This window comes from Anabas testudineus, chromosome 24, assembly GCF_900324465.2.
Source record: "Anabas testudineus chromosome 24, fAnaTes1.2, whole genome shotgun sequence".
NCBI classification, from domain to species: Eukaryota; Metazoa; Chordata; class Actinopteri; order Anabantiformes; family Anabantidae; genus Anabas; species Anabas testudineus.
The window spans coordinates 10617655-10643368 of record NC_046632.1 but is presented as its reverse complement, the minus strand read 5'-3'; the positions used below and the strand labels follow the sequence as shown (position 1 = coordinate 10643368).

At 42.0% G+C, this 25714-nt stretch overlaps 1 protein-coding gene across 2 annotated transcripts; it reads left to right on the top strand.

Annotated features, from left to right (window-relative positions):
• The first annotated feature begins 356 nt into the window (after window positions 1–356).
• On the top strand, window positions 357–25641 carry mettl24 (methyltransferase like 24). 2 transcript variants are annotated; one of them, XM_026341013.1, is made up of 5 exons: window positions 357–1068; window positions 14034–14132; window positions 17306–17439; window positions 21318–21543; window positions 24746–25640. In XM_026341013.1, exons 1-5 carry the CDS (start codon window positions 730–732, stop codon window positions 25061–25063), a joined length of 1116 nt encoding a protein of 371 aa, XP_026196798.1. In that variant the 5' UTR covers window positions 357–729; the 3' UTR covers window positions 25064–25640. The 2 variants fall into 2 exon arrangements, with proteins under 2 accessions (XP_026196798.1, XP_026196800.1); XM_026341015.1 differs by lacking the exon at window positions 14034–14132 and having other exon boundaries at window positions 24746–25641.
• Window positions 25642–25714: the final 73 nt, after the last annotated feature.

The window sequence follows — 25714 nt, the reverse complement described above, 5'->3', positions numbered from 1 at the left end:
TGAAACAAATGTTTGTGTGAGAACAGCAACGATGCAAACACCATCACACACTTTGTCCATTCAAACATCCCTATATGTTCGCCTGTAAACTTCTAAACACCAACATGTAGGTTATAGTTGCACTATCCCCTCAGTTGTCTGGCCTGAGCAACTGTGACAGAGTCCTATGCAAATGTTTAGAGAGAACTGCAGAGGCCACGCTGGACCAACAGGCCCTGCCCATGTCTAGAGTTACACAGTAACCCAAGAGTTTGTGGGGCGGGATAGACAGTCTAAGGGGAGGGGGCAGAGCAACACAGGGGTGTGTGTGTGTGTGTGTGTGATGTGATCTCGAAACAAAAAAAAAAAAAGCAAATTAGAAAGCCGTGTGTTTGAGAAAACAGGGACTTGAGAGTGTGAGGGGGGGAGTTCCTAAGGTTTTCAAAGAGGCCAGCACACTTTGTACTTCTACATCTGTTTGCAGAGCCTCCTTCCATTCAGGTTAAGATGCAGGCACACACGTGTGTTGGTCGATGAGCAGAGCTATTCTCCACATGTCCTGGTCTCATTAACCAAACCCTTTTGGTCTTGTGGACTTTGAACCTGAAGGGAATTAGAGGTTGCAAGAGAGGAGAAGATCAACAAGAGGACCATGAAGAATGGGATAGAAAAAGCCACAGGCAAAACGAAAGTTCCAGCTGAGGAGCTGGACTGAGGCGAGCCAGAGACGCAGACAGGACCAAACAGTGCATGGACATGGGCAGAGAGCGGCTCACTCTGGGATTTCTTCTGTGTTGGGGTACTCTGCTGGCTGCTGTGTACGTGTGCGTTCATGTTTACCTGGAGGCAGACTGGTTGGAGGCACCTGCGCCCCTGGCTTTCGGACATCCCACCCAGTCTAGTAAGACCTGGGGTCAACAAAGCAGAACCAAGCAAGTGTCTGCAGAGGTAGAAAAGCGGGACAAGAGCATCAAACAGAGAGTCTCCTACGTCCGCACGGTGAAGAAGGGCAGTTCGGCCAGGAAGCGGGACAGAGACAGAGGGAACTCCTCATCCCCGTGCTGCCCACCACCCCTCCCTCGCAGGAAGGTTTGTTTAATATCCATTAACTTCTGAGTTCTTAATTGATGTGATTAAGATCCTCGCGAGGTTATCTGATCTTGAATGTAGCGTGGTAGGAGGCAGAGCTCAATAAGGAGCTTTCACTCCATCTCTGAGTCACTGACTTAAAGCTCAGTAATCCCAGAAGAGTGATGAAGGACAAGCAGGCTGCAGAATCAATGCATGTTCAATGAGCATCTCTGCTGTGCTTTGAAGCAGAAAAGGAGACTTTCCTTAAATACAAAGCTGCCTGCATTTACTTTTTGATGGATGTATACAACTCGGCTATACAGGTGAACTCTAAGTTAAACTACACATCAAACACGCACCTCTGGCTTTTTTTGGTTGTCAGTCACAAACTTATAGACTCAAATCAAGCAAAGGGATCTGGAAATGAAACATACTGCAGGGCACAGGCATACTTCAGGGACTTGACCCCTGACCTGTGAAGGGTGTGTTAGAGCACCAGCTTAACAGAGCTCCCGCTCGTCTCTCCTTCGCTGTCTCTTTATGCTTTTTACTTCGTCGTCACTCTTGCTTCCATCTCAGTAGCTTTTATTGCATCGTGCATCAGTCTCCCTTCTGTTTCCTTTCACCTTTAATTTCCATCAACACTCCCAACACCGGTGCAAACACACACACAACACATTTGCCATTGCCTAATCTCCCTTCCTTCTCAGCTTCCGTCCCCCACTGTCTTCCTCTCTACTGTTGTACTTTGGGGTAAAAACGCTTGTTCACATTTGTCCTTAAATCTTTAATGACTTAACTAGACAACTAGAGACTGAGGAGCAACACTGCTGAGTTTTAAATGCCACACAAATCACTGCGGGGCTATTATGCCACACTGGGCACTCGTGCACCATCAATATTACATACCACCATATGCTCACTCTCGTTGCTTCCTAACACGAAATTTGTCACATAAGATGCCCTGGAGGGGCCCAGGTGAAAATTCTGTGTCACATGCTCCTGCTATTTAACACTCGCTCTCTCTACCTACACGTTGTCTCACTTTTTTCTGCCTTTAGGCAGTCATCTCAAAGATCGCTGTTGCTCTTTAGCTCTTTCATGTTACCGTGTCCCTGTTTCTCGTACTCTCATCCTCGCTCGTGCTTTTTCATCCCCCCTGTCTGTTTCAATTTAAAACTTCAGACTCGCTTCCCACTTCTAACCCATATTTGTCTTAGGTTTTCTCTCCCGTCCTTTAACTACTTTCTCTGTCATTGCCACACACACTCGCTGACTTGCCGCTATCTCCTCTCAGCACATATTCATGCATCGTAGATTAAATAATGGGCTGGAAGGCAGGATGGTTGCTCCCCAAGGAAGATGACAAGGACGCTTCTAGTAACCTTCTAGTAGAAGCTTAGTTATCAGTGGGCAAGCTGACAAAATGGCTTCATAACAGACAAAGGGATTCCAAAAACCTCTTCTTCTTCTTCATTTCGTATTCTTGACCTTAAACTCAGGGTTCATTAGTAGCTGTTCTGCATTTAATTTTATGACATGATCTTCATTCGCAGGGTTGAATTTGTCCCGTTAAATCACCTTTAAATGTTTGCTGCTCTTATTACTGTCTATTGGCCTGAGTTCTGTTGTATTTCCACATAAATCAATAGGTCATAAATAAAATATATAATATATTTTATGAATATGCCAAATGTTACAATTTCAAATAAAATATTAATGTGTGGCAAATTAAATCAGCAGTGTGAAATGTTCTGTACAAAAAACAGTATAAATGATCACAGAGATAGAGACACTGAACATTATAAAAACGCTGGAGAATACAGCTTGTGTTTAATATTAAGCTATATTTACATTTATGTGGGATATATGACATTTTAATCAGTGTCATTATTATTAAATACTCTCCTGAAGGCCTGTAGAGAGGGCTGAGGAGACTCGAGTGTTTCTTCACTGTGTTTTTCATATTAGAGCAGAATTGACTTCATGACTGAAATACATAATGTTTTTTTTATAATTTACCTTTATTATTTTTTATAATGCCTCAACATGATCAGGCTACTGAGCTAAAACTGAAAATAACCAACCAATCTAAAGGAAATCTAATCTCTTAGCCATCAGGGGTCCACATAAATCCGTTCACACACACTCCTTCTTCTCTGCTGGGAAAAGAGAAAAGAGACGAGTTGGAAAAATTATAGACAGGCGTAAAGTATGTTGGGCCAAACAACAGCAGCAGGGATGGAGGGAGCGATGCAGACAAAAAGAGGGAGCGACAGAGAAGAGCAGACACAACGTGCAGTGATGACTCAGCCTCCTGACTGTAACACAGTCATAAAGTCTAAGTGGCACAAACACACACACAATACAAACACACTCGAACACGTGAATATCTGTCTAGCTGAAGTCACTAAATGAGCTCAAGATCACAGCTGGTGTAATGTTAGTTTGCTGTGTCAGCATCGAGCCAGTGAGCATCGATGTTTGGGAATACGGCATTACTATAACGTATGTAACTTTGTGATGTTATTATAATTTATACTGTGAGGAACATAAATGTTTCTACTAAATCTTGTTGAGAAGAACCAAATGATAGCCCGACTTTGCCACTGCTAGAGCCGTGCCTCTTGGGCAGCTAAAAATAAGACCAGGGAGATTCAGTGTGTTCTGCCTTGTCCCATTTTGTAGTGTCCTGAGATAAAATGGGACAAACGTTTCAGAGCCTGGAATGCAGGCTGAAACAATCTGCTAAATGATAATGAGCGGCGCCGCTTTATAAACCAACTGCTGAATATTTTATTTTAATCCAACTTCCAACATTCAGTTTGCTGAGATGTGCAGCTGTAATGATGTTGATATGCTGACACACTGAGAAGCTCCTCTAAAGTTAAACACGGTTTCTTTGACTTTCTTTTTTTTTCATTATGTTTTATGCATGACTCTCGAAACACTCACACTCTACCATCTAGTTAGCCAAAAACAGCAACAGAGGCATCTTGACCCAGTAGTGATCTGCAAAAGCTGCTCGTAACTCCTTAGCTGAATATTGTCAAGTCAACATAGCATCCAGGGAAAATACATAAAATAGGACGTACTTATTATATCATGATTTAGACAGGTCCTCTTAGATCCTCAAGGTTATATTTAACAGCACATTTTCTTGTGGGTCTCATACATCCTTGCAAAAAAAAAAAAGAATAGTAATATCCACAGCTACTTTAAATCCCCAGTGCAACTCTGCAAATATTTCTTTTCTCTTACTTCTCTCTTACTTCTACGAAGGCAAAAATGTTCTCTTTGCGTCTTGGAAGTGAACTATTCTTCTCTTAAGTTGTTTCTCACATCTCCTATTGTACCATTTTGAAGAAGCTAAACGCCTACATATTGAAGGGGTTATTTTAAGCTGACGTTACATATGTGTTTGTTTAGGTGCCTATGTTACACAGGGGAACGTGTGTTTGCATCCTGGCTGGTAGCGAAACGTCCAGTTTTTACCAACTTGACCAATTTGCTTTGTTTTTTCATAATGCTGCATTGGTTGACGTGTAGTAGTTTGCAAATCCATAATTGGCCATCCTTTTCGGGCTCAGTAAGCACGACGTCCGATCACAGCTAGTGCTCATTCAAGCATTCATACAGAGGTCAATGTCTCTCACGGAGATTTTTTTTTCTGCTGTGAAGGAAAATCAACTTTGTTTACTTTTCCAAAACCATAACACAACAATGGATGCATTTACAGGTCAGCAACCGACTTTCATATTATCTTGTATCATAGAGGGAGCAGTAGCTCAGGTGGTAGAGCAGTCATCTACGAACCCCAGTGCTTTGATTCCTGGTTCCTCCTGCCTACTTGTCAAGATGTCCTTGGAAAAGACACCGTAGCCCTGGTATGTCTTGTCTGGCAGCTGTCCAACCACAAGGGGGTCGATAAAGCACATCATCATTATTATTATTATCACTGGAACATGTAATTTAAATGCTAGGTTAAGCATAATACGGCCACTTTAATTATAAATGAACCACGTGTCCATCTTATCTATTCTCCCTGCCCTCATTCCTCACTTACAGTCCCATTTCACAGTGAAGGGATTGTGTTTGAGTGCTACAGAGATTTTCTACAGAAACTCTGTCCCAGAGTCAGAGATTTCTGCCAGATAGGCCAGCTGTCATTCATATGTTGCACGCATTCAGCCTCAAAGCCCACAGGCAGGCAGCACACAGCACATAACACAGGAGCAAAGTGAAACCATGGATTCTTTCAGACAAGCATGGGAATTTTAAAATATTTTGAAATATGAAATACTGAAACAGCTTACTGAAAAAAATGACCTGGCAGAGTCAAGATGCCAAAAAGACATACTACCATGCAATACCTGATCTTTTTTTATCCTGTAAATAGGTTAGAGAACTATTAGTAGAATACATTTTTATTAATATCCTTTTCCAGCCCAGAAAAAGAAAAATGAAAGGTTTCCAGTGGAGGGTAATTAAACAAACAGCTGTCTTAACAATCAAATCGTAATTGACTTTGTTTGGATAAAACACTTTTGATTATGTTAAATGAATCCAGCAAAAGAGCACCAATAAGCCCCAACAGTCTGCACTTTAATTCAAATGATTTCTTTTAATTAGATGGGACACAAGTTAATTTAACTGCAAGGCAAGTAGTAATTACTTTTGTTCGAATAAGCATCAGTGTGATTTTTTTTCTTTCTTCCTCCTCCTGAGCAATGTTGGGATAAAGCAAGACAAGAAAAGGCCACTTTGTGCTGCCTGTGCCAACCACTGCCAGCCAGTATTGGGCCCCCAGTGGAATTTCTAATGCTGAAACCCGGTGACCTTGGTCATGTGCTGGAAAGCTATAAGAGAGAAAGAGAGAAAAGGCAGACTGTTAGAAAAGAATGAGAGGGTTTGACTTCTGCAATCCCAAAGGTGTGACTGGAGTCAGTTCCCAGGCATCTTTAACCTCCAGCCGGGGCAGCTGCGAAACCGGGACGTCACAAGACATCATGGTCTTGGACGTTGACATGTCACCTGGGTCCCACTCCAGTCCCTGTTCATGAGCTCAAAATGTCTTGTGGATTATTTATACACATGGTGTAGGGTCAAAACCTAAAAAAATGAATGACCTTTTAAACCAAAATACATTTCTCTGTTAAATATGAAGATAACATAAGGCAGGTAGCTTAGCTTAGCACAGACTGAACAAGGTGGGAAACAGGTAACGACTTCTCTGCAGACACGTCGTTAAGCAACAGCAAGAGCACCTCATACGTTCCTAAAAAGCAGCGTACACAGCGAGGTGAAATAACTCCTGTCAGATGAAAGAAGAGCAGGAAAATAAACTTGTTTCGACATACAGGCACTTTGATTTCCAACGCTTTTAGATCATATCATCACAGTGACATCACATCACTGCCTCTCCACAAACCAACTTCCCTGGAGACGGAGACGGCGCTATGCAGGCACGCAGCTTCGCTTGCTCAATGCGAGATTAGTATCCAAGTCCCACCAAATGAAAACAGGCCGGCTTGGAGTCTTTGCCAAGTTATGAGGGGAAAGAAGCACAAAGAGACCTTTCAGAGGATCAATCATCTTCTCTCTGCAAGTTTACAAAAATACAACTATTACTGCCTTTGAACAAGTGTTTGCACACTTTTTTTTTTTTTTTTACCATGAGTAAACATGGGTGGATGAGTATTATGTCATGGGTATGGGAACATTATGGATCCCAAATATCCAGTCCAGTTTTACAACTGATCTCTGAACCGGAGGCCTGAATACTGTTTCCAACTTCTGAATGCAGTGCCACACAACCCCGGCTTAAAACAGGATGATCCAAACCACATGTTGCAGATGAAGACACAAGGTCACTCGATGCACTTCATACTTGCTAAGTAAACAGTGGCTCTGTTGTGTGCTCTAAGTGCTGTTAGACAAAGACGCCGACTGGTGGGGGAGGAAAAGTCAGTGTGACACTGTGAACTTCAGAGTCCTGATCACACAATACTCTGCTCAGATGTGGACGCCTTGTCTGGAACATTCCAGAAAGTTCTCAGCCTCCCTCCCAGCGGACATGAATGAGTGCTTTGACCTCTGAAATGAGACGACCCCGCTCTCATCTCACATCTTTGCCATTCGCATACACTGCTCCATCCACACACACACACACACACCAGATATACCTGCTACCAGTAAAATGGCACTATGTGTGTCAGACACAAAGCTGCAGCCACCGCCACCACCATGCCCCAAAAGAAACTGAGGGGCCCAGTGAAGCTTGTTGTTGCTTTAAGCCTTGTTCGAAACACTTTACCACTTCATCTAAGCTTGCCAGGTATATTTCGTCTTCTCTGTCGCTCCCTCCATGCCTGTGGTATTTATTTGATAGCTGACAATTAGTCATCATGAGAATGGAAAATATATGGAGGACGAGGCTCAGACTGGAGAAGTGAAATTAGAAACACAAATACAAGCTGAGTGCCTGTGGAGACACCAGAGCTCGGTAATAACGCTGGCATTTCCATAACGTCTCAAAACATCCATGAATATTGTCAATCACGCGCTGATGTGTCTGGAAATCCATCTACTCTTCTTTGCAAACTTTTTTCTTTATGTTTTTTTTTTTCACTTTTCACATTCATTAATAATTTATGTGCAAGACAAACGCTGACAATTTGACAAAAACAACTAATAAATAGCCTCCTTTCACCTACCTCAGCGTCTCTCTGTTTTTCTCAGGAAGTTAGTGTCATATGGTGCTCAGTGTGCTCCCTCTGCTTTTCCCAACTAGACATCAAACTCAGATCTTGTATCTGGGATGCTGTCCAAGGAGACAGGCACACTTGCACAGATAGACTCACATGCTCTGACACACACATATAGGCTTTAACTGCAAGCCTGCAAACAATAAGATCCAATCTGTCTTTTGAGATGCTAGCCAACCCAGCTCGCTTTAAACTCTGTGATCAAATCACAGGACAACATGTTTCTATTGGTGCATTTTTTTTTGTCCAAGCTGCATCTCTTGCACAACATTTTCAGTCAGTGATGTGATAACTAGGAGCATCTGTACCGTTTGGTAAATGTATGCATGAGCGACGCTCCTGTTTTGTGAATTGGATAGGATGAGGCAAGAGACGGTGCTACAGAGAGTTGAGTTGATGGCATGTGCCTCGACAGGTCAAAGTCTTGCAGAGAACACCTGCATCTCCACTCTCAAAGCCTTCCTGTTTTCTGACAAGAGCGGCTGTTAGTTCTGCTGTTAGTTAGCTGAAAACCAGTATACCAGAAATCCAATATGTCCTCATACTCATATACAGTATGCATGTATGTGTATGCAAGTATGTGCATTTTTTTAAGTATGTGCATGACAGTATGCATGTACGTGCAAGTGTTTAGTACACGTATACTGTACACGTACATGCAAGTTAAGTCTGTAAACACTCCATTTTTGCTTAGGGGCTTTCTCATTTTTATGCAAAGCTTCACTGCTGAATAATATTAAGAGGTTACTTCAACTTCACTGTACAATAAACAACGATCCCGATTTTTCTCTCAATCATGCACACAGAATTTGTTTGTAATTGTGAGATTACTCATTGACATAATGTATTCCCAAGCCCCCTAGCCTAACCTTAACTATCACACCTAACCCAAACCTAACCTCAGCTATAGAAATGTAAATGCAGACGCACAGTGTCACTCTTTCTCTCACACTTTTAGTCCGCTGCCTTTGAGACTGAAGCCAAACTCCTGTGGGATTAATGCCTTTATTAAAAAGATCAGTGTAATCCTCGCTTTTACCTACGTTATACCCACCTTGTCTGCCTGATGAGTCAGCCTGCCGGTGGAATTGAGATTGCAGGAAGAGGAGACAGTTGGGTCTGGTCCAGTCTCCCCATCTTCCAGATTAGTCAGACCGACAACGCTTGGTGAGGCTGATTCTTTGTGACTATCGTGTGTATCATACAGTTGAGCCCATAAATCCATTTATTTTACAATCCTTCGTCAATGTGCTCCCAATACACACAAGTTATTCTCAGTATTTAGCTCTACAACATGCATTCAGCACATAGATCTAAAAGCTTAGGACACATGGCCTATTCTACAGCTGGAATATCAGGACGACTGTAAGCTGCAGATATTGCCATAGATGCCTTTGTTTTCTCACACTGCATAGGATAGGACCCCACCACTCCCTCTTGCCCTGCCCCTGCATGCTCACTGATGTGTCCAAACAATCATCTGGATGCTCCACATCCCCCCAGAAACCTGCTGCTCATTTCCCTTCATTAGCCTTTTGTACTTTGACAGGCCACTGCCAGAGTGTCTGCTAGTGTAGCTCAAAAAATTATATTGTGAGAAAAGTTATTTGTTTGTGGAACTCTTATGTATTCTAGATGAATACAAATCTCAAAATATTATATATTTTAATTTTAAATTTGAGTAAATTACTATTACTATAGCTCCTTTGTACTTCAGCCAGTTGTTCTTTGTTACTGAACCCAGCTAGTGATTTTGATCATGATTTTTTCAGTCCTGATTAGTCCTGAAGTAGACATACATCATCCTGCTGCTGTAAATACCCACTGAAAAACTGGATGTGTATTAATCCACTGCGGAAATAAGTCCCTGTTTGAGAAACACAGAGAAGGAATTAGCTCTAAAACTGACGTGTATTTTAATGCATTACAAGCAGCAACAGGTAAAAAGTGTGAATGGAGATTAGATCATATCTGATTGAGCAAAGTTCTATTAATCACCACAACCTAATGAATAAAAGATAATAAAGTAAGTATAGTATATGTACATTAAGGTGAAATATCAGCAGCAGCATCTTCAACGAAAGTATGCTTAGTGACAGGATTCAATTATATATATGATATTATGATAGTGGCCTGTTTGTTGCATTACACTATGTTCCGATTTTCATTAATGAATGATTGGAAATTACATTACCACGGGTATTTGGATCACAAATCTCTGATGTGGTCCTTCTGCTAGTTTCACCACCCCAGAGGGAGGTTAATGTGAATCAGTCACCCGCTGTTTCATTAAACCACAACTTCCACGTCTGCCCAGTCCTCCATCAAATGTCTTGACCTTCATTTGGCACACAGTTGAGTTTTTACCCAAGCTGCCAGGAAAATACAGCCTGTCAAAGACCATTTCCTAACTTCAGGACACTCAGCAGTGTTACAAAAAAGAAAGAAATCCACACAGTGTCGAACTTGACTGAACATGCTGGTCCTGTTTTTTGGAAGCATGTGGACTCTGGTGAAAACCATTGTGAGAAAAATGAGCAGCAGGTCTGACACTCAGCCGCCCTGGCACTTCACCAACAGATAGGGCTGACTTGACAGCACTCCTTCTGTCACTTTATGGTTTCCAAATGGGTAGATGCACCTCGTCAGTGGCTGGCTTTTCCATGACATTTGATACACTGGTGACAATTTGTTTCCTCAAGCACTGATTGTACTGCGTCCTCCCAGGTGCTCTGACCACAAAGTCATCGTTTATTATGTACTGACTGTGTTTATTCTCGGTGTAAATCCATATACAGGTGTAGGGCTCGTCTTCCTTTACAGCATGGGGCTTTTCCTTCTACATCTCTATGTTCGCCCCCTGTCTCCATTCTTCCCATCTGTATTTACTGTTCAGGTTGACAGTCTTCTCTTGTGCTGAACAGTCATCTCTTGTCCACCCACCCATCCTCTCTCCCTCGAGGGGATTATTTGAGCTTGGCCTGGCGGCTCACACGTCTTTCACACCTAGACTGAGAAACACTGAATCACAGACACAACCATTTCCATCAGGACATGCATGCCCGAACAAAAGCAGTGACTAGTGTGTTCAAATAAATCATCCTGTTTAAATTTGGGGCAACTAAAGTGAGAAGTAAAGGTAAGAACGTGTACAGTGAAAGAACAAAATGAAATTCTGTTAAATTTTTTTCTTTCAATGTCTTTTGGTATTTTTCTTTTCTTTCTTTTCCTTTTTGTATTTTTGCCAAAGCCATTTTAAGCTCAAGTCTCTGATTCGGTTTGACACAAGGGCTTAAACTAATACTGACACTTGGTCCTTCAGTGCTTACACATAAACTTCCGACCATTACCTTTACCACTCCTCCTGTTATGGATCACGAAGGTGCTGGACGAGCTGTCATTGGATGGGACACAATGAGTTCACCCAGTGCTCCAATTTAACTTGTTGTTAGATTATTGTTTGAACTCTATTTCAACTATTTAAATGTTTACACATGCAATCTTCCAGTACATTTTCTTTTTAATTTGAAGTTGGAATGAATCTGTTTTACTTCAGCTTTCTTGCATTTCATTCTGCATTCACATTTGAACAGTCATGTCATTTTCTTTCAGCATTTCCATTTTAACTTCTTCTTAACTTCTTTCATTAACTGTATTTCAGCTGCCACAAGATTTTTCAAATATTAAAACTTTTCTGAATGTTTCAAGTGCAAATTCTTGAGCTCTGCCTACAAAAAAATAACATTTCTATGCAGCTAAATTGCAAATGCAGTGAGTGCACATTTCCTTTTAACCTTATCTATTTGTCATCATACCAACTTAGTAATTTCCATTGTCTATCCTTCCATTCATGTCAAGGCAACAACCTGACTGCTTATTCTGGCTCTGTAGTTATATCTGATTTCATAGGATTAAACGTTTGAAAGTAATGTTCTTTATCTTTGGTATTAGGTGGTGATGACTTGTTTCTGCCTGAATGAACACTTGCAGCACAGTAACACTAATCTCATCACAGCTAAGTGATGACTGAGCTGTTAGTAAGCGCCCATAAGCATGTTGAGTGTAATGCATGCACAGGCACATATATTCCTGCTATCTTGCACTTTTTTAATGGAGCTGAGTTTCTACAGATGTTTTAAATGTGTTATTGGATAAAGATTATTCACCATACAGTATATCTTCACATGAAGAGAATATCAACTGCAGCAGGGCAGAAAAACAGACTTGGAAAACTTGAATTGTGCAAATCAGTTTGACAACTCCAGGGCAATGTTTCTATCCAGTAAATTCTTCAAAACCAAGACCTTGGATGCACACCTCCTCCCGTGGCAGCATCTGTCAATGTTTCCATGTCTTCTCTCTTCTGAAGTTCAGGTAGTACGTGTGGATTTGTGTGTGTCTCACACTGTCCTTCTGCTTTTCCAGTTTTTCCCTCTCCATTATTATTCAGCGCTACCTCATGAACTGCAACCTCCCAGAGAGTCCATTGTCCCAGATATCTGCCTTCTGATCAGTACTCCTGTCCCAACCTGTACCAGGCTGATGTATGAGGCCTGACAGCTGAGCTTTGTAGGGGGAACTCACGAAGGAGCTCTCGGGAAGCTTTCAGAGTCCCTGAGATGCAAAAAGATAGATGTTATTTGTCTTTGTGTAAATAACAGACTCCTAGGGTCACATGCAACGAACTTCTCCTTACTACTATATATTATTGTATGCATTAGAAACACCTCTTAATAAACAGTAATGCAATCCAATATGACTTCACCACCCACTATGACCTTAGTAATAAACAGGCCACGAGATGAAAAGGCTAGACTGTGTGTGTGGGTGTGTGGTCATTTGATGCAGCAAATCAGGACAATCTAATTGCAGAAAACAAAAGCTGTAGACTAATGCCTGTGCATGCAACATTCATCACCCTATTTGTCCTGCAGTTTAATGATGTTGATCAGGCGTCAGGGTTGTAATTATTTTTTCAAATTAGACAACTGGAAACTGGAGGAAAGAGAAAGGGGGGAGGGAATATAAACAAGAAATGGAGAGGCAGAATTTTGGAGTCAGAGGAAAAGAGAGAGAGGGAGAGACAAGGACACGAGGAAGAGAGGGAGAAGAGTTGAGGCATGGAAGGCATTCAGATGTTTTGACACGGTGAGAATTGATTAAAGGCCGAATGCCAAACAGTGAATAGTGTTGCGTGGATCGAGTTCTGCAGCCGTTAAAGGGACAGCTGATTGACTCTGTTAGCAGATCCATGATCAGCATCACTGGAGGAGGAAATGACACACTTGGTGCCATCATAGATAAAGTATGGCCACAGTGCATCGTGGTGCAAAGTATGTTTTGAGCACTGAACAAATCCAAACATGGAAAAATAAACTGGAGTACGCATAAAACACAGATGTGATCAGTGAGAGAGCATTGGGATGTGACACAGAAGGCCGCGGGTTCGCATCCCGCCCCACCAGGTGTGGCGCCCACCAAGCCAAAGCCGTTTGTGCAGGGAAACTCCCCGTCATAAAATCAGCCAGGAACATTTATACAAGCTGCTAATAAACACTTGCTCATGATGTTCGACCCAACAAATAATATAAAATAACAAAACCAACAGAATCCACAGCTCTGCCTCTCCTGATCTGTCCATTTAGCTCTCCATCTCGTGGCCTCTTCTCTAATCATAAACAGGCACATTCCTGCTGAAATGAAGCAGGCTGTGGAGCAGAGCTCTGCCAGGTTTTAGGAATGTGACCACACAATGCACTGCTGCAATGAGATGCTAGAGTCAGCTGATGGTGCAGCCTCCTTTTTCTACTGTCATACACAGCTGGGCGTTTCTGCAGTAGGTTTTTTTTTTTAAACCCTGCAGGATGCATAAGAATAAATAACAGCCCTCATTTTACTAAAATAACAACGGAGGTGAACTTTGCCACTAAAACACAGGTGGGGAAAAAAATCCTCCACTGAGCACATTGTGGCCTATTTCCATCAGTGGTTTTGCACAAGTGGGTTATAATACCTGAAAGAATAAAGCTGCCTTTGGTGTTGTACTAAATTTCTTTACAGTGACCTACTTTGATGTTAGCTACATGTTGTGTTTTGTGTTCTTTTCAATGTTAATAAGTAATATTAGTGTGTGTGTGTGTGTGTGTGTGTGTGTGTGTGTGTGTGTGTGTGTGTGTGTGTGTGTGTGTGTGTGTGTGTGTGTGTGTTTCTATGCAGATTCCTCGGTGGCATATAACCCTGGAGCCCTGGGCCAGTGAGAGTCACTCTCTGGTAGATGAAGCTAAAAGGTTTTTAAACTACATCACGACCCCACAAGTGAGTCATCCGTGTTTGAATTCTTACTGGTGTGTGTTTGAAATGAGCGTCGGTTGAGTAAAACCAGATTTAATTCATTTAGTCTGTTTGTAAATAGCTTCTATAAGAATCCATTTACGCATTGAAAATAAAGGTTGCAGGTGGAAGTGGTTGAATGCCAGTTAATGCATTGATTGAAATATAGATTTCAGCTATTTGTACTCCTCGAGGACTTCCATTCAGTGCTGCCACAGTTCAGAGAGAAATGTGTTTTACTCTATTACATTTACTATATTTGACAGCTGTAAATTAAGATCTTACTTGCACAAGACAGTATAATATAAGATGTAAATGACTAATTTTAATTAATGATCTGAATAGATGACAATAAAATGATGCACAATAATATACCGTGTATATGTTATCAACAAGAGATTGACATTGGTTGGTTCTAGCTTTTTTACTTAACTACAGAGCAACATGCACTAACTTATCATTTCTACTTATCTGTGGGTGTTCATTTAAACTAAATCAGATAGTAAGTGTTAATCAGTAAGCAATAAAGGAGCTGGTACACCTAAAATCAATCTGGCTGTTTTCGTCGTCTCCAGTTTTTATGCTAAGCTAAGCGCCTCCTTGCTCGAGCTCCATTTAAGCACATACCAATCTTCTCATCAAACTTAACTGCAATAAGGCAAATAAGCTCATTTTCCAAAATATTAAGCTATTGCTTAACAGCGTTTGACGCAGCTGCAACCCTCTATCCTCTGGAGAGTTTAAGAGAGAGTGCTGACTGTACAGATGCAGCGTATCGAGTGGGCACTGTACAATCTGATATGAAAGATCTGCAGAGCAAGATATGAAGATATAGCAGCGTCGTGAGAGTGTGAAACAGGATTGCTGGTTTATTGGCGCAATGTTCTGAACATGTCCTCACAGGGTTCAAAAAGTTTAGTTTTAAGACTGGCTGGAATTCAGTTTATCATAACAAGTCAATTGTTGGTGTGCTGGCCCCCAGTTGCTCAGTTGTTGTGGTGACTTTTGGGTTCTTCTGTAGTTTTTTTATTTTTATTTGCAGCACTGGGCTACAGTTCGTTCTTTGCTGCAAGCTATATCCCATCAAGGGATACAACACCTTACACTTGCATCTGCCTTTTACAGCTTAAAGCGAAAATGAAGCAAATGTTGGTGCATAAATATGGCATCAAGTCAGTGGTGTGAAGAGAGATTATTGGAGTAGTTCTTGGAAGCCATTAGAAGGAAAGCCAGAAAGTCTTCTGTTGGGCCGTGGCTATATTGGTTTCATGTCAATTGCACTTTCCACTATCATACAGATAGTACTCACTGCCTTTCTATTTATATGTAATCAATTAGATGTTGCGGTGCATTTGTTGACCCACATTTAAAACACTTGAGGGACTGAGAAAGCTTGGATACAGAGTAACTGTCTCATTTTCCCTATCCTAGGCACAGATGGACATTTGTTGCTGCACATGCTCCAATGTTTTATTGTAATGAAATTGGTTAAGGGATAAATGAGCAACTTATTTTTCCCCTCAAGTAAGATAGTTAGAACACAGAGCATATCACTCCAAATGACCGAGCACTCCTTCTTTTATTGTTCACAAAGCAGATATTCGGCTCATAATTAATTTGCTCTGGGATGTGTGTGTGTTTGTGTGAAAGGAAAAGACAAGGACAAAAATAGAGAGAAAAGACACAGCATGAGCATGTGTGTGTGTGTGTGTGTGTGTGTGTGTGTGTGTGTGTGTGTGTGTGTGTGTGTGTGTTTGTGGGAAGCTGTGGATGGGACCAGTCCATCATAGACAGTGACAAGCAGGAGTGAGGGAGTTGGTGGGGGCATGGCAGCATCTTCAGCTGTAATGCTGACTGACAGACAGGCTGGTTGGAGCTGTTACTCAGAGAGATTGCCTGCAACACAACTGTCCAATCAATAGCAGTCAGTGTATCTTGCATGCATGGATGCGCCAGCACACCCACAGACAAGAAGTGTCTCTAAAAGGTACGTTCTAACAGAACGAAATGTGCTGCAAATGATTTCCTGACTGGCTTGGTTTAACATTTTGTCACCGTTCCATCCATTATAATGCAACGGTGAATGAAAACAGCTCACTATTCAGTGTTCAACAATCGGGTGGGTCAGCACCACTGAAGGCATGAGGTGGTGAAACCATCAAGAAGGATTCTGCAGCTGACTGCACACTGTGCACCGTGTGCGGATGGGTGCTTTCAGCTGAAACGCACTAACAGTGACGGACATAACGGAGCTCGTTCCAGATTCGTTTAATTAGATTATTGCGCCGCCCACATGTTGAATGGAGTTCTTGTGCTCTTTACAACAATAACAGATTGGGTGATTCTTATTCACAGTCAAACGGTGACGCAGCATTTGACTCAGCTGGCCCCTTCCTGCCTGACTTGTCACTGAATGCTCTGATTAGAGAGTCGGGGTTTATTTAAAAAAAAAAAAAAAAAAGGCCACAGCAAGAGATTCTTTTTGAAGCTGTAAGAATCAAACTCACTTGAAAGAGAAATTTGGTGCTGGCCTGAGAACGTAAGCATGCATAATGAACAGTTTCAAATGTCAGTCTCAAACGCGAACAATGGATGTGATTTAATAAGAGGCTGGGATATGGGTGCTGATTGTTCCCTGACAACAGAATATTTTTGGAAAGCAATAATCATTTCTCCAGTCATCGTTACTTCTATTTCACATTGAAAGGCTCTTTGCTTTGGCTTTATTTGAAATATCCCGAGCAAACACTGTGAGCAGTTTTCGAATATAAGATACACAGTGGACAAGATAAGGAACACATTTTGTCTTGTTTGCACTTGTGGAGGCTCACAGATTTACTGTGTGTTTCATGTAATCATGTCTGAGCCAATATTGTTCCTGTTTCTGCAAACAGAATCTCTGCAGCAGACAGCAAACCTTTGAATTGAGCTCCTCACTAGAACGTGTGACAATATGCTAGCTGATGTGCTGTTCTTTGCTGACAGAGGCATTGTTTTATTTATAATTTGGGAAAAGCAAAAGTAGAAATACAAATAATTTTGCAATATCGTGGCTGTTGGACAGTGTATTTGCAATGCTTGATCCATGTACTTTAACAAGAAGATGTGTACCTTGTTCATAGGAAACAGTTATAACATGTACATTTTCATGTGTCCAGGTGTTGTGTTCATCACTGGCTGGTAAAGAAGCTGCTGAAGGGGGATCCAACGGTGCCTGGAATGTGTGCCTGGACTCTAAATACAACCTGATCCACACGATGCAGGGCAAACACTGCAGGGTCTACTCTTTCGGGTGGGTACACACAAACATACACATACACAATATCACAATATACCCAGAGACCTTCAACCTTCACCGCTACATCCATAAATCTGTAGTTTAGCACATGAATCTGGCCTTTACTGTGAGCACTAACATATACACAAGAAAATCTGCTGTGTGTACATTATGTTCGAGATCATGGTGTACAGCATCTGAACAAGTAACAGCATCTGAACAGAAGATTGATGCTCAGTGAGTTATTTGCAGATGCCACAGCAGTTCAAGACATATGGCGCTGTGATACATCCAGTCAGACGGGTGACTCATTGCTGTTGTCATTTCACAAATAAGAACTTGGAGGCTTTGTTATCATTCAGACAGAGAAATTGGTTTTCTTGCACTCTTTCGCAAAGAATGAAAACTATTTTTCACACAAAGGACGAGGAAGAGTATCTGTGTTTACTGTAAGCCACGTCTTTTTATGTCCAGTTGATTTTATGAGACCAGGTGACAGTTTCGTTGTTCTTTGTGTTAATCATCTTGAAATTTAGCAGCGTTTTCTTTTTCATTTATTGTGTAACAATGATAAAAGTAAAGACGATGTTCACTCTTAACTGTGTCCCACCTTGAAGCAACATCCACTTCACCTCTGCTTCCTGAGTGTAAAGTAGTCCTGACTGTAGTCAGCCAGGCCACCGAGGTGTTTGACCTTCGCGCCGCTCCCAGTTGACTTTGTGTTGTGGATCAGCTCGGCCCAGCCCCGCCCATGCTGGACATCCACTGTGCCTGCGGAGATTTTTTTCTTTTCTGCAAGTGAGGGAGCTTGTTAATTTGACTGTTGAGAGAAAGCACAGGTGTGTTGGCACCTAGATATGCAGGTCTCGAATACCGATGTGGGGGAGAAGGAGGGCAGTGGGGTTACTGCTGTTTTCCGGTTTCCTGCCTCTCATTGGAGAGGGTGTCAGAGGTCAAACGGAGAGACTGGAGGAAAACACATCTGGCATCCTCCGGCTGGACTCATGGGAGTCACTCATGCAGACAAGTCACATGAACATGCACTAAAAATAAAATGAGTGTTAGCTTCCTGCCATTAATATATGCAAACTATTTAACAGTTGAATGTCAGCTTGGGAAATGCATAAACTGAGATTTTCAGTGAGTGGTCAGTGAAAGCAGCGTTAATATTTTTCCCCTTACTTACTTACTGATCTGTTAAGACCTCTGTAATGACTTCAGTTTATGTCGCCTCTGGACACTAATGAAATAACATCAAGGTGACCTAAAAAGAAAAATGTGTGAAAGAAAAACTTAAAAAGTAACAAAAGAAATATACCGTGTGAGTCAAGTCAAAGCGTTCTTGGAAGTTCCACTTTTCTGCATATGCCAAGTGATTTTCTCCTCCAATTACCCTCTAGCTGACCGAGATTCACTGCACAGGCACACACACACACACATACGCACGGTGATAATCTTGAATCTTTGCCAGGTATGCTGGTTATCCTATTCTCAGGAGAGTTCTGCTCTGCTGTGCAGGAGTCTCGCTGCACATTCAACTTCAGTCCACTGCGCCACAGAACACTGCTTACTATAGTGATGTCAGGTTGTATTAAGTATCCATACACACATACTTGTGTGTGTGTGTGTGTGTGTGTGTGTGTGACATGTCTGACGTGCATGCTGTTTAACGAGCCGCGGATGGCCGTGCCTGGGCAGGACGAGCAGCTGTTGTGAGTGGGGTTGTTGCAGGGCGTTTTTCCACACGGAGCGCCAATTATCCACCTTTCACGTCTCCTGCTAAGACGTCCTCTCTCATTCTAATTCTGCCCATTAAATTATGTTTGTTCTCTTCATTTCACAACATGTTGTATTTTTGTCTGTGTGGCTGTGTCATTGTATGGTCAGACAGCTTGTCAAGCTTCTGTCCAGTGAGTGACACTATTGTCCGTAACCTAGGCAAATTAAAATAACTGTACACAGAGATGAACAAATAAAAAAACAAACATTTCCAGTTTTTTTTCTACAATTACCAGATAAAATTATAGCTTTAACCTGGTTTTACAGTATTTATTTATTTCAGTGCCCGAGTTAGGTGTAGCAGTAGGTGATCTATTTAGCAATTATGTGTAGCTGGAGAGTTATACCATTTCATTTTAGCCACGGCACACCTCTGTGTGTGTCCTCCAGTTTGCAGAATAGGTATTGTGTGACGTGAACAGCACATATGCACAGCACAGTGTTTTTGGGATGCTTTTGTGGTAATCGTACTCTTACACATGTTATTCAGGACTATTTGTGGGCTAGTTCCAGGGTTTAAGGTGTAGGTCTTTTTCCACAGAGGTCTACTCATGATAAATTTGCTAGCAGACATTAGGCTGTGTAGCCGTTGTTTAAGTTAAGAGCTGCTGCAGTGTATGTGGGTTAAACCACAGCAGGGGAATTAAACAAAACACATGCACTTAACACTCACTGATCATGTGTATGCTAATTATATGCAATGTGTGATGACAGAAGGGGGAAAGGAGCACACTGGAGTGAGAGAGACAGAGATAGCAGGGAAAACAGAAATGTTTTGAGACCACCGTGGTGTTTGGTACGAAAGTGAGTAAGAGAAAGTTTAGTTGTTGGAAATTCCAAACGTGGAAAATGGGCTGCAAGTCTCTGCCCACCCAGGGCTCTGCTAAAATCCCAACACACTGTTGACATAATAGCTAAGTGCTGGGCGGATTCAAGTCCCTGTTTATCAGATTAACAATGCACTGGGTGTTTGTGACCCATCACACGCACACATCCGGTTGCCATGACATTCTAGTAAACAAGGGGCCTCAATAGGGACCCCGATAACTGACATATTCAAAGTAGATTGTCCTCGATCACTCACACATCTATGCAGACATTCATCTACAGTGTTACTACCATTGTCACGAGAGAGGATATAACAGCTAGTGGAGGCCCTTGTTTATCAGCATTGTTATCCAGAAGAGGTTCTCATGCACTGTTGCTCTCCACTCAGCCTCCACTGCTCCCCCAGTAATCTGTGATTCCTGTCATTTTAAGTGTCGCTGCAGTGATTTCCAGCCAAAACCAGCCCACCAGAGAATGGGAAGCGCTCAATGAAAAATGTAGTGTGGCAAAAAACAGACGTCTACTTGCATCTCCATCACTCGCATGTACTCATCTCTCATCTCCCCCGCTAGTGGGATGCATTGGGGGGGGGGGCACAGTGGATCATCTGTAAAAGATGTGCACTATGAAATAAACTCCCTTTGTCACAATTATGGAATACAGTGGCAGCACAAACAAGACACGTGGGAAAATGGAGACTGAGAAAGGAAAAAAGTGAAAAAACTGCAGAATTAGAAGAGGCAGGAGTGTGATGAAGAGAGAAGAGCAGTGAGAGAGGGAGTGGGAATGTGCGACAGAAGTACAGAGGAACGCCTGTGTGTCTACTTAGATTTACACATATTTCAAAAGGGAGAAGGAGACTGCTTTGAAAAAAGAACGACAAAAAAAGAGACGTGCGAAACAAAAGAGACACGAGTGAGAAGCTGAATCAAGAACCATCTCTCGGCCAAAAGCTTTTGTTCTCTTTGGTTATTTGCTTATTGATTTTGGAGCGGCTCATGTCACACAGATCACAGTGACTGTAAGATGTGTGATGTGCAGCCCGCCTTCGGCGTTTTATTCTGTGATTTCACACTGTTGCGTTTGACACTTGTGACAGCAGGTGCTGATGTCACAAAACAGGTCTTCACGGCTTTGATCACATGCTTTCTCTTTTACAGTATTGCGAAGGTTTAGCTCAATTCCCAGGAAGGATTCATCCCTTTCCAGTACAGTCTGCATATTTAAGTTAATATGATTTCAATATCCAGCCCCTGATCTTTCTTTTTGTCCTTTGCGGGCTGCAGGTTGGGGGTTGAAGACCGGTCCCTGGAGCAGTTTCTCGCCCAGTCAGGGTGTGAGGTCCACTGCTTCGACCCCAGCCTGAAGCTGCCTCACCTGCAACAGGCTGAGATGTGGCTCCATCGGCTCTCTGTAGACTGGAGAGATCCAAACCCGGGCATTGTCGGCCAGCGCCAGTACACCAGCACCAAGAAACTGGCCACCATCCTTAACGACTTTGGACACAGACAGGTAAGAGACAGAGTAATTCATCTATGAATAACTTCTAGTTTCTCCTTCCAACTGTAAAACCCCCTCAAGCCATATGACACTGACTTTGTTTCCTGCTACATCAGCTTAATTCTCACTACACACACAGGCCCCTTTCCTGTGCAACCCAACATAGTGTGTCTTAGGCTTGAGGTGAATAAACTCATACAGCAGATAACTTTGTTTTCCCCTCCTCTCCATTGTGAATGCTGCCTTTTCAAAGTCCCCCAGGATTTGTGTTCCACCTCATCAGACAGGGATCTCTATACAAGATCAATTACATGTGCACCCAATCCCAATGATGGCGTGCATACTAATAAACACAGACCTTGCAGACCTGCTGAACATGCCTGTTTAGGAACAGGCTGTATTATAATTCAAGGTCAGAAAAGCCAAGAGTCTCCTAGGAAATTAAATCACAGCTAAATGGCAGCAAGTCTCATCTTGTCTTATGTCTTACTGTTGAGAGGGAAACCTATAGTAGTTATAGTGGTTACAGATACATAAACTAATGACAGACCAGTCACAGTTTGATAAATGAAGGGTTGCATAATACATAATACACCTACACACGTGCTTTGCCTTTGCTGGTTTAAGCTCAGCTGTTTGAGATGTTTATTCCTTTTTCCAAAAACAAAACCAGACTGGTTCCTACAAGAGTCTTAGAAAAAAAAACATTAAAGATGTGGTGACAAGACATGTGTAAGTTGACGTGTGGGTGGGTTTTTACACCATAGTGTCTTACAGCCAGCAGTACTCACCTGTTTTAAATGCAGGGCCACGCTTGCATGCTTGTAATGAGGTTTTAATGTGAGTACATAGTGTGCCGGAGGAGCAAGTAGCAGCAGCAGAGTGCTGTCTTCCCAGCCTCTGTGACAGGGAAAGCAGCAGTCAAGAAACAGAGTCACTTAGAAGGGTCGACACACACATTTGTGCAGCGTTTCTTATCTGTGCTGGTTAAAAACTACACCGATGACTCATTCACTGAGCAGAGCTACGGCGAGTCGTCGAGACAGCAGACACCGAGGGTCACCACACGAACAAATGTCAGTAGCAGCGGGTCACATCTTATTTACTGAAAGGGAATACATAAATAGGATGGTTGATCATGTTGGTAATTGGACAGCAACTGTGCCCGAATCAGTACCATTAATTAAATCACATTATGTTAACACTTCCTTCATAAGCTTGTTTTCCAGACTTACAATTTTAACCTGACAAAGTGGCAGAAATATCTTTATGTAACGCTGGAGCTAGACATAACACAACAATCTCACAAACAATATCCTACAGGCTTTTATTGTGTGTCTATCAACGAGATTCCAACAGCACAGAATAGAAAAAAAATCACCTCTGAGTTGTGTAATTAAACATCTTTGACTGCGATCTGCTCTCTGGTGGCAGGCTCACTAATTAAATCACATCAAACATTTAACAAATAATAAAGTTGAAATAAGATGTGATTCTTGGCTCTGTTGTTTACAAGGGGAGGGAAAAAAAAACAGCCGAATTATTCTGACCCATCGTGTCGCGCAGAAGTAAAAAGCAAAATAAACTTCTTCTTAATAGCTCGGATATTTCCCACAATGACATTTCAGGTCAATTAACAAGCCAAAATGTAAACCTCCATTAAAAGTTCTTTTCTCATATCAACAGACTTATTTGTTTACAGAGACTCACAACTTCTCATCAAAAGGGTGTCTAAATTAAAAATGGTCCCAATGTGCTGCCTAATCCTGAGACTGCTTTACAGAAATAATTACCATGTGAATTTTGATCACATTCTGCGTGAGTCACTGGGAGGAGAGAAAATATTTGCCCATTGGGCCTTAACACTGTTTGCAGCAATCTCACGTTCAGTTCAGCGGAGAGCAGGAATTTGTTTTTTATAACATATTCCACAGATACAGTGCTGCTAATCAGCTGTATTCTTTATTGTAAAGCACATTTGGATTTTGAATCTATAATGATTTCTTCTAAATGTTTTGTCATTTGAACTATGCACAGCAGTGCAGCAAAAGTTATCTTCCCAAATCTTAATATGGACTGTGCTCACACCAGAGAGGCCAGATCTCACAACTTTCCCTGCAGTTTAGCTGATATTGGCGATTCGATCAGGAGGAAGAAAGGATATTTCTATTATTCCACTAAAAGAAGCAGTCGGACAGAATGAAGCTGTCTGAGCTGCTTCCGTGAAAAAAAAACCAACCTCTAAATGACACTCATTTCTGACAAAAAGCTCAGTAAAGGACAGTATAATAGACAGACAGAGGCACTGTCCTCAGAGACCAAACCACTACATTACCCCTTGATGATGCCAAATCATTTTCCAACATGAGGTTTCTGTCCAATTAAGGAGCGTATCTCTTCTTGCGGGAAATACAGGGCCCACAGGGAGGACAGAGGACAACATTTGGACTTGTTCTCCACAGATAGCCGTTCTCTGTGAGATTTTGAGACTTGCTCAATTGTGCTAATGAGAACAGGGAATACTTGAGCACACCGAAGGCGTCTCTTGGAGAGACATTTCGTGGCCACTGCAACGTCTGCTGTTATGAGGATATTGTCAGTTTAGTTGTAGAAATGTGACAATTTAAAAACACTGAGGTAATATGTATTTCTACTGGATATGTTGATACTTTAATACCCTGGGGTTATAAAACCATGATAAAACCATCCCTAGATCTATTATAGTGGCTATATGATGCACTAGCTGAGAATATAACTGAGATCCAGAGGTTGAGCTTAGAATAATATAAAAGCACTATCACCAGTCAGTCTTTTACCTACATCAAGGTCAGACAATGTGCATCTTTATTAAACCAGATGACTTTTAAAAATGTCCCAACATCATGAAAATGTGCATTAAACTTAGGGCAAGCACGAGTCTCCTTATTTGAATATGACCTAAGGGTGCTATTAACATTCATCTTAGAAGATTTCCTCCCTGGTTCAACGCCGCAAGCCTTGTCAGGCTGCTCTCTCCCTCAATCCATCATCAACACTGGTAAAGCAAGAACAAAGGCTAAGCTTCACTTACTCCTTTTCATCTTTTAATAGCATTTGCGTTCAATAATTCCACACAGTTTAGTGTCATTCTGCCGCTGTAATGGAACTCATTTATTACCTAGAAAAAAAACCCTGTGAACATCTAAAGTGATTTCTTTTTTTTTTCTGGTTATAGGTGGATGTACTGAAGGCCGACATGGAGAGTGCAGAGTGGAAGATTTTGGAGAATATGGTGTTGGAAGGAGTTCTGGACTCCGTTGGTCAGCTGCTCTTGGAGCTTCACCTGCACTGGGCAGGCTTCGAGGTGGGCGGCGATGATCCATCCGTGGTGCGGTACTGGTTCAGCCTGCTAAAGGAGCTGGAACGTGCCAACTTCCGCCTCTTCCATGTCCACAGTGACCCAGCCAAACCTCACCTTTTCCTGCGTAAGAACGTTCTTAATGCTAGCAGCACTTACACCTTGAACTGGGTGAACATAGAGTGGAAGTCGTGAAAAAAAAATCAAATAGGTCTCGATAACATGGACCTTTGAGTGTGAGCACAAATTCTTGGTAGAGCAAGCTTGCTCTCCAACAGACTGCTCTTATCTGGCCTGACCTTTCTGGAAAGCTAAAACCCCTGCTGCTGCTTATCTTCTTGTTCTTCCTCTTCTGGCCTGTAATGACCTCAGCCATGTAGAGGGGCAGAGTAATTGCCTCCAGAGGCACTCTGTGTGGACTACCTCATATCCACTGTCTCGTTGGCTGCAGGTCAGCCTCTGAATCACCCATCATCATGGTCCTATCTGCGTTTGGCCCACAGCCAAATGGTTCTGCCCGATATAAGACAGCCTTTGTGGATTACACTAGTCTGCACAGCCCCCAAAATAGTATAAGAATTAAAGAACAGAAATACCTGCTGTTAAAAGGTAGGTAGGTGAAAACTCCAGCCTCACTTGAACAACGGCAGAGGAGAGCAGAGGAAAGAGAAGAGAGCTCCTTTGAAAAGCACAAGGCTGAAAACATGAATAAATACACATTCACAATTTATCAAACTAATGTAAGCTGCCAAATATTGTGATGAAATTTAATAAAACGCAACAGTTTTTTCTCTTAACATAATTTGTGTTGAATTATTGAAAATAACAGATTTTTTCTGCAAGGAA

Excerpts from the sequence above, each read along its gene's own strand:
- mettl24 (XM_026341013.1), top strand. The coding sequence starts at position 730 with ATGGACATGGGCAGAGAGCGGCTCACTCTGGGATTTCTTCTGTGTTGG. Across the intron at positions 1,069-14,033 it reads CACCCCTCCCTCGCAGGAAG|ATTCCTCGGTGGCATATAAC; the intron begins GTTTGTTTAATA and ends GTTTCTATGCAG. Across the intron at positions 14,133-17,305 it reads ACTACATCACGACCCCACAA|GTGTTGTGTTCATCACTGGC; the intron begins GTGAGTCATCCG and ends TCATGTGTCCAG.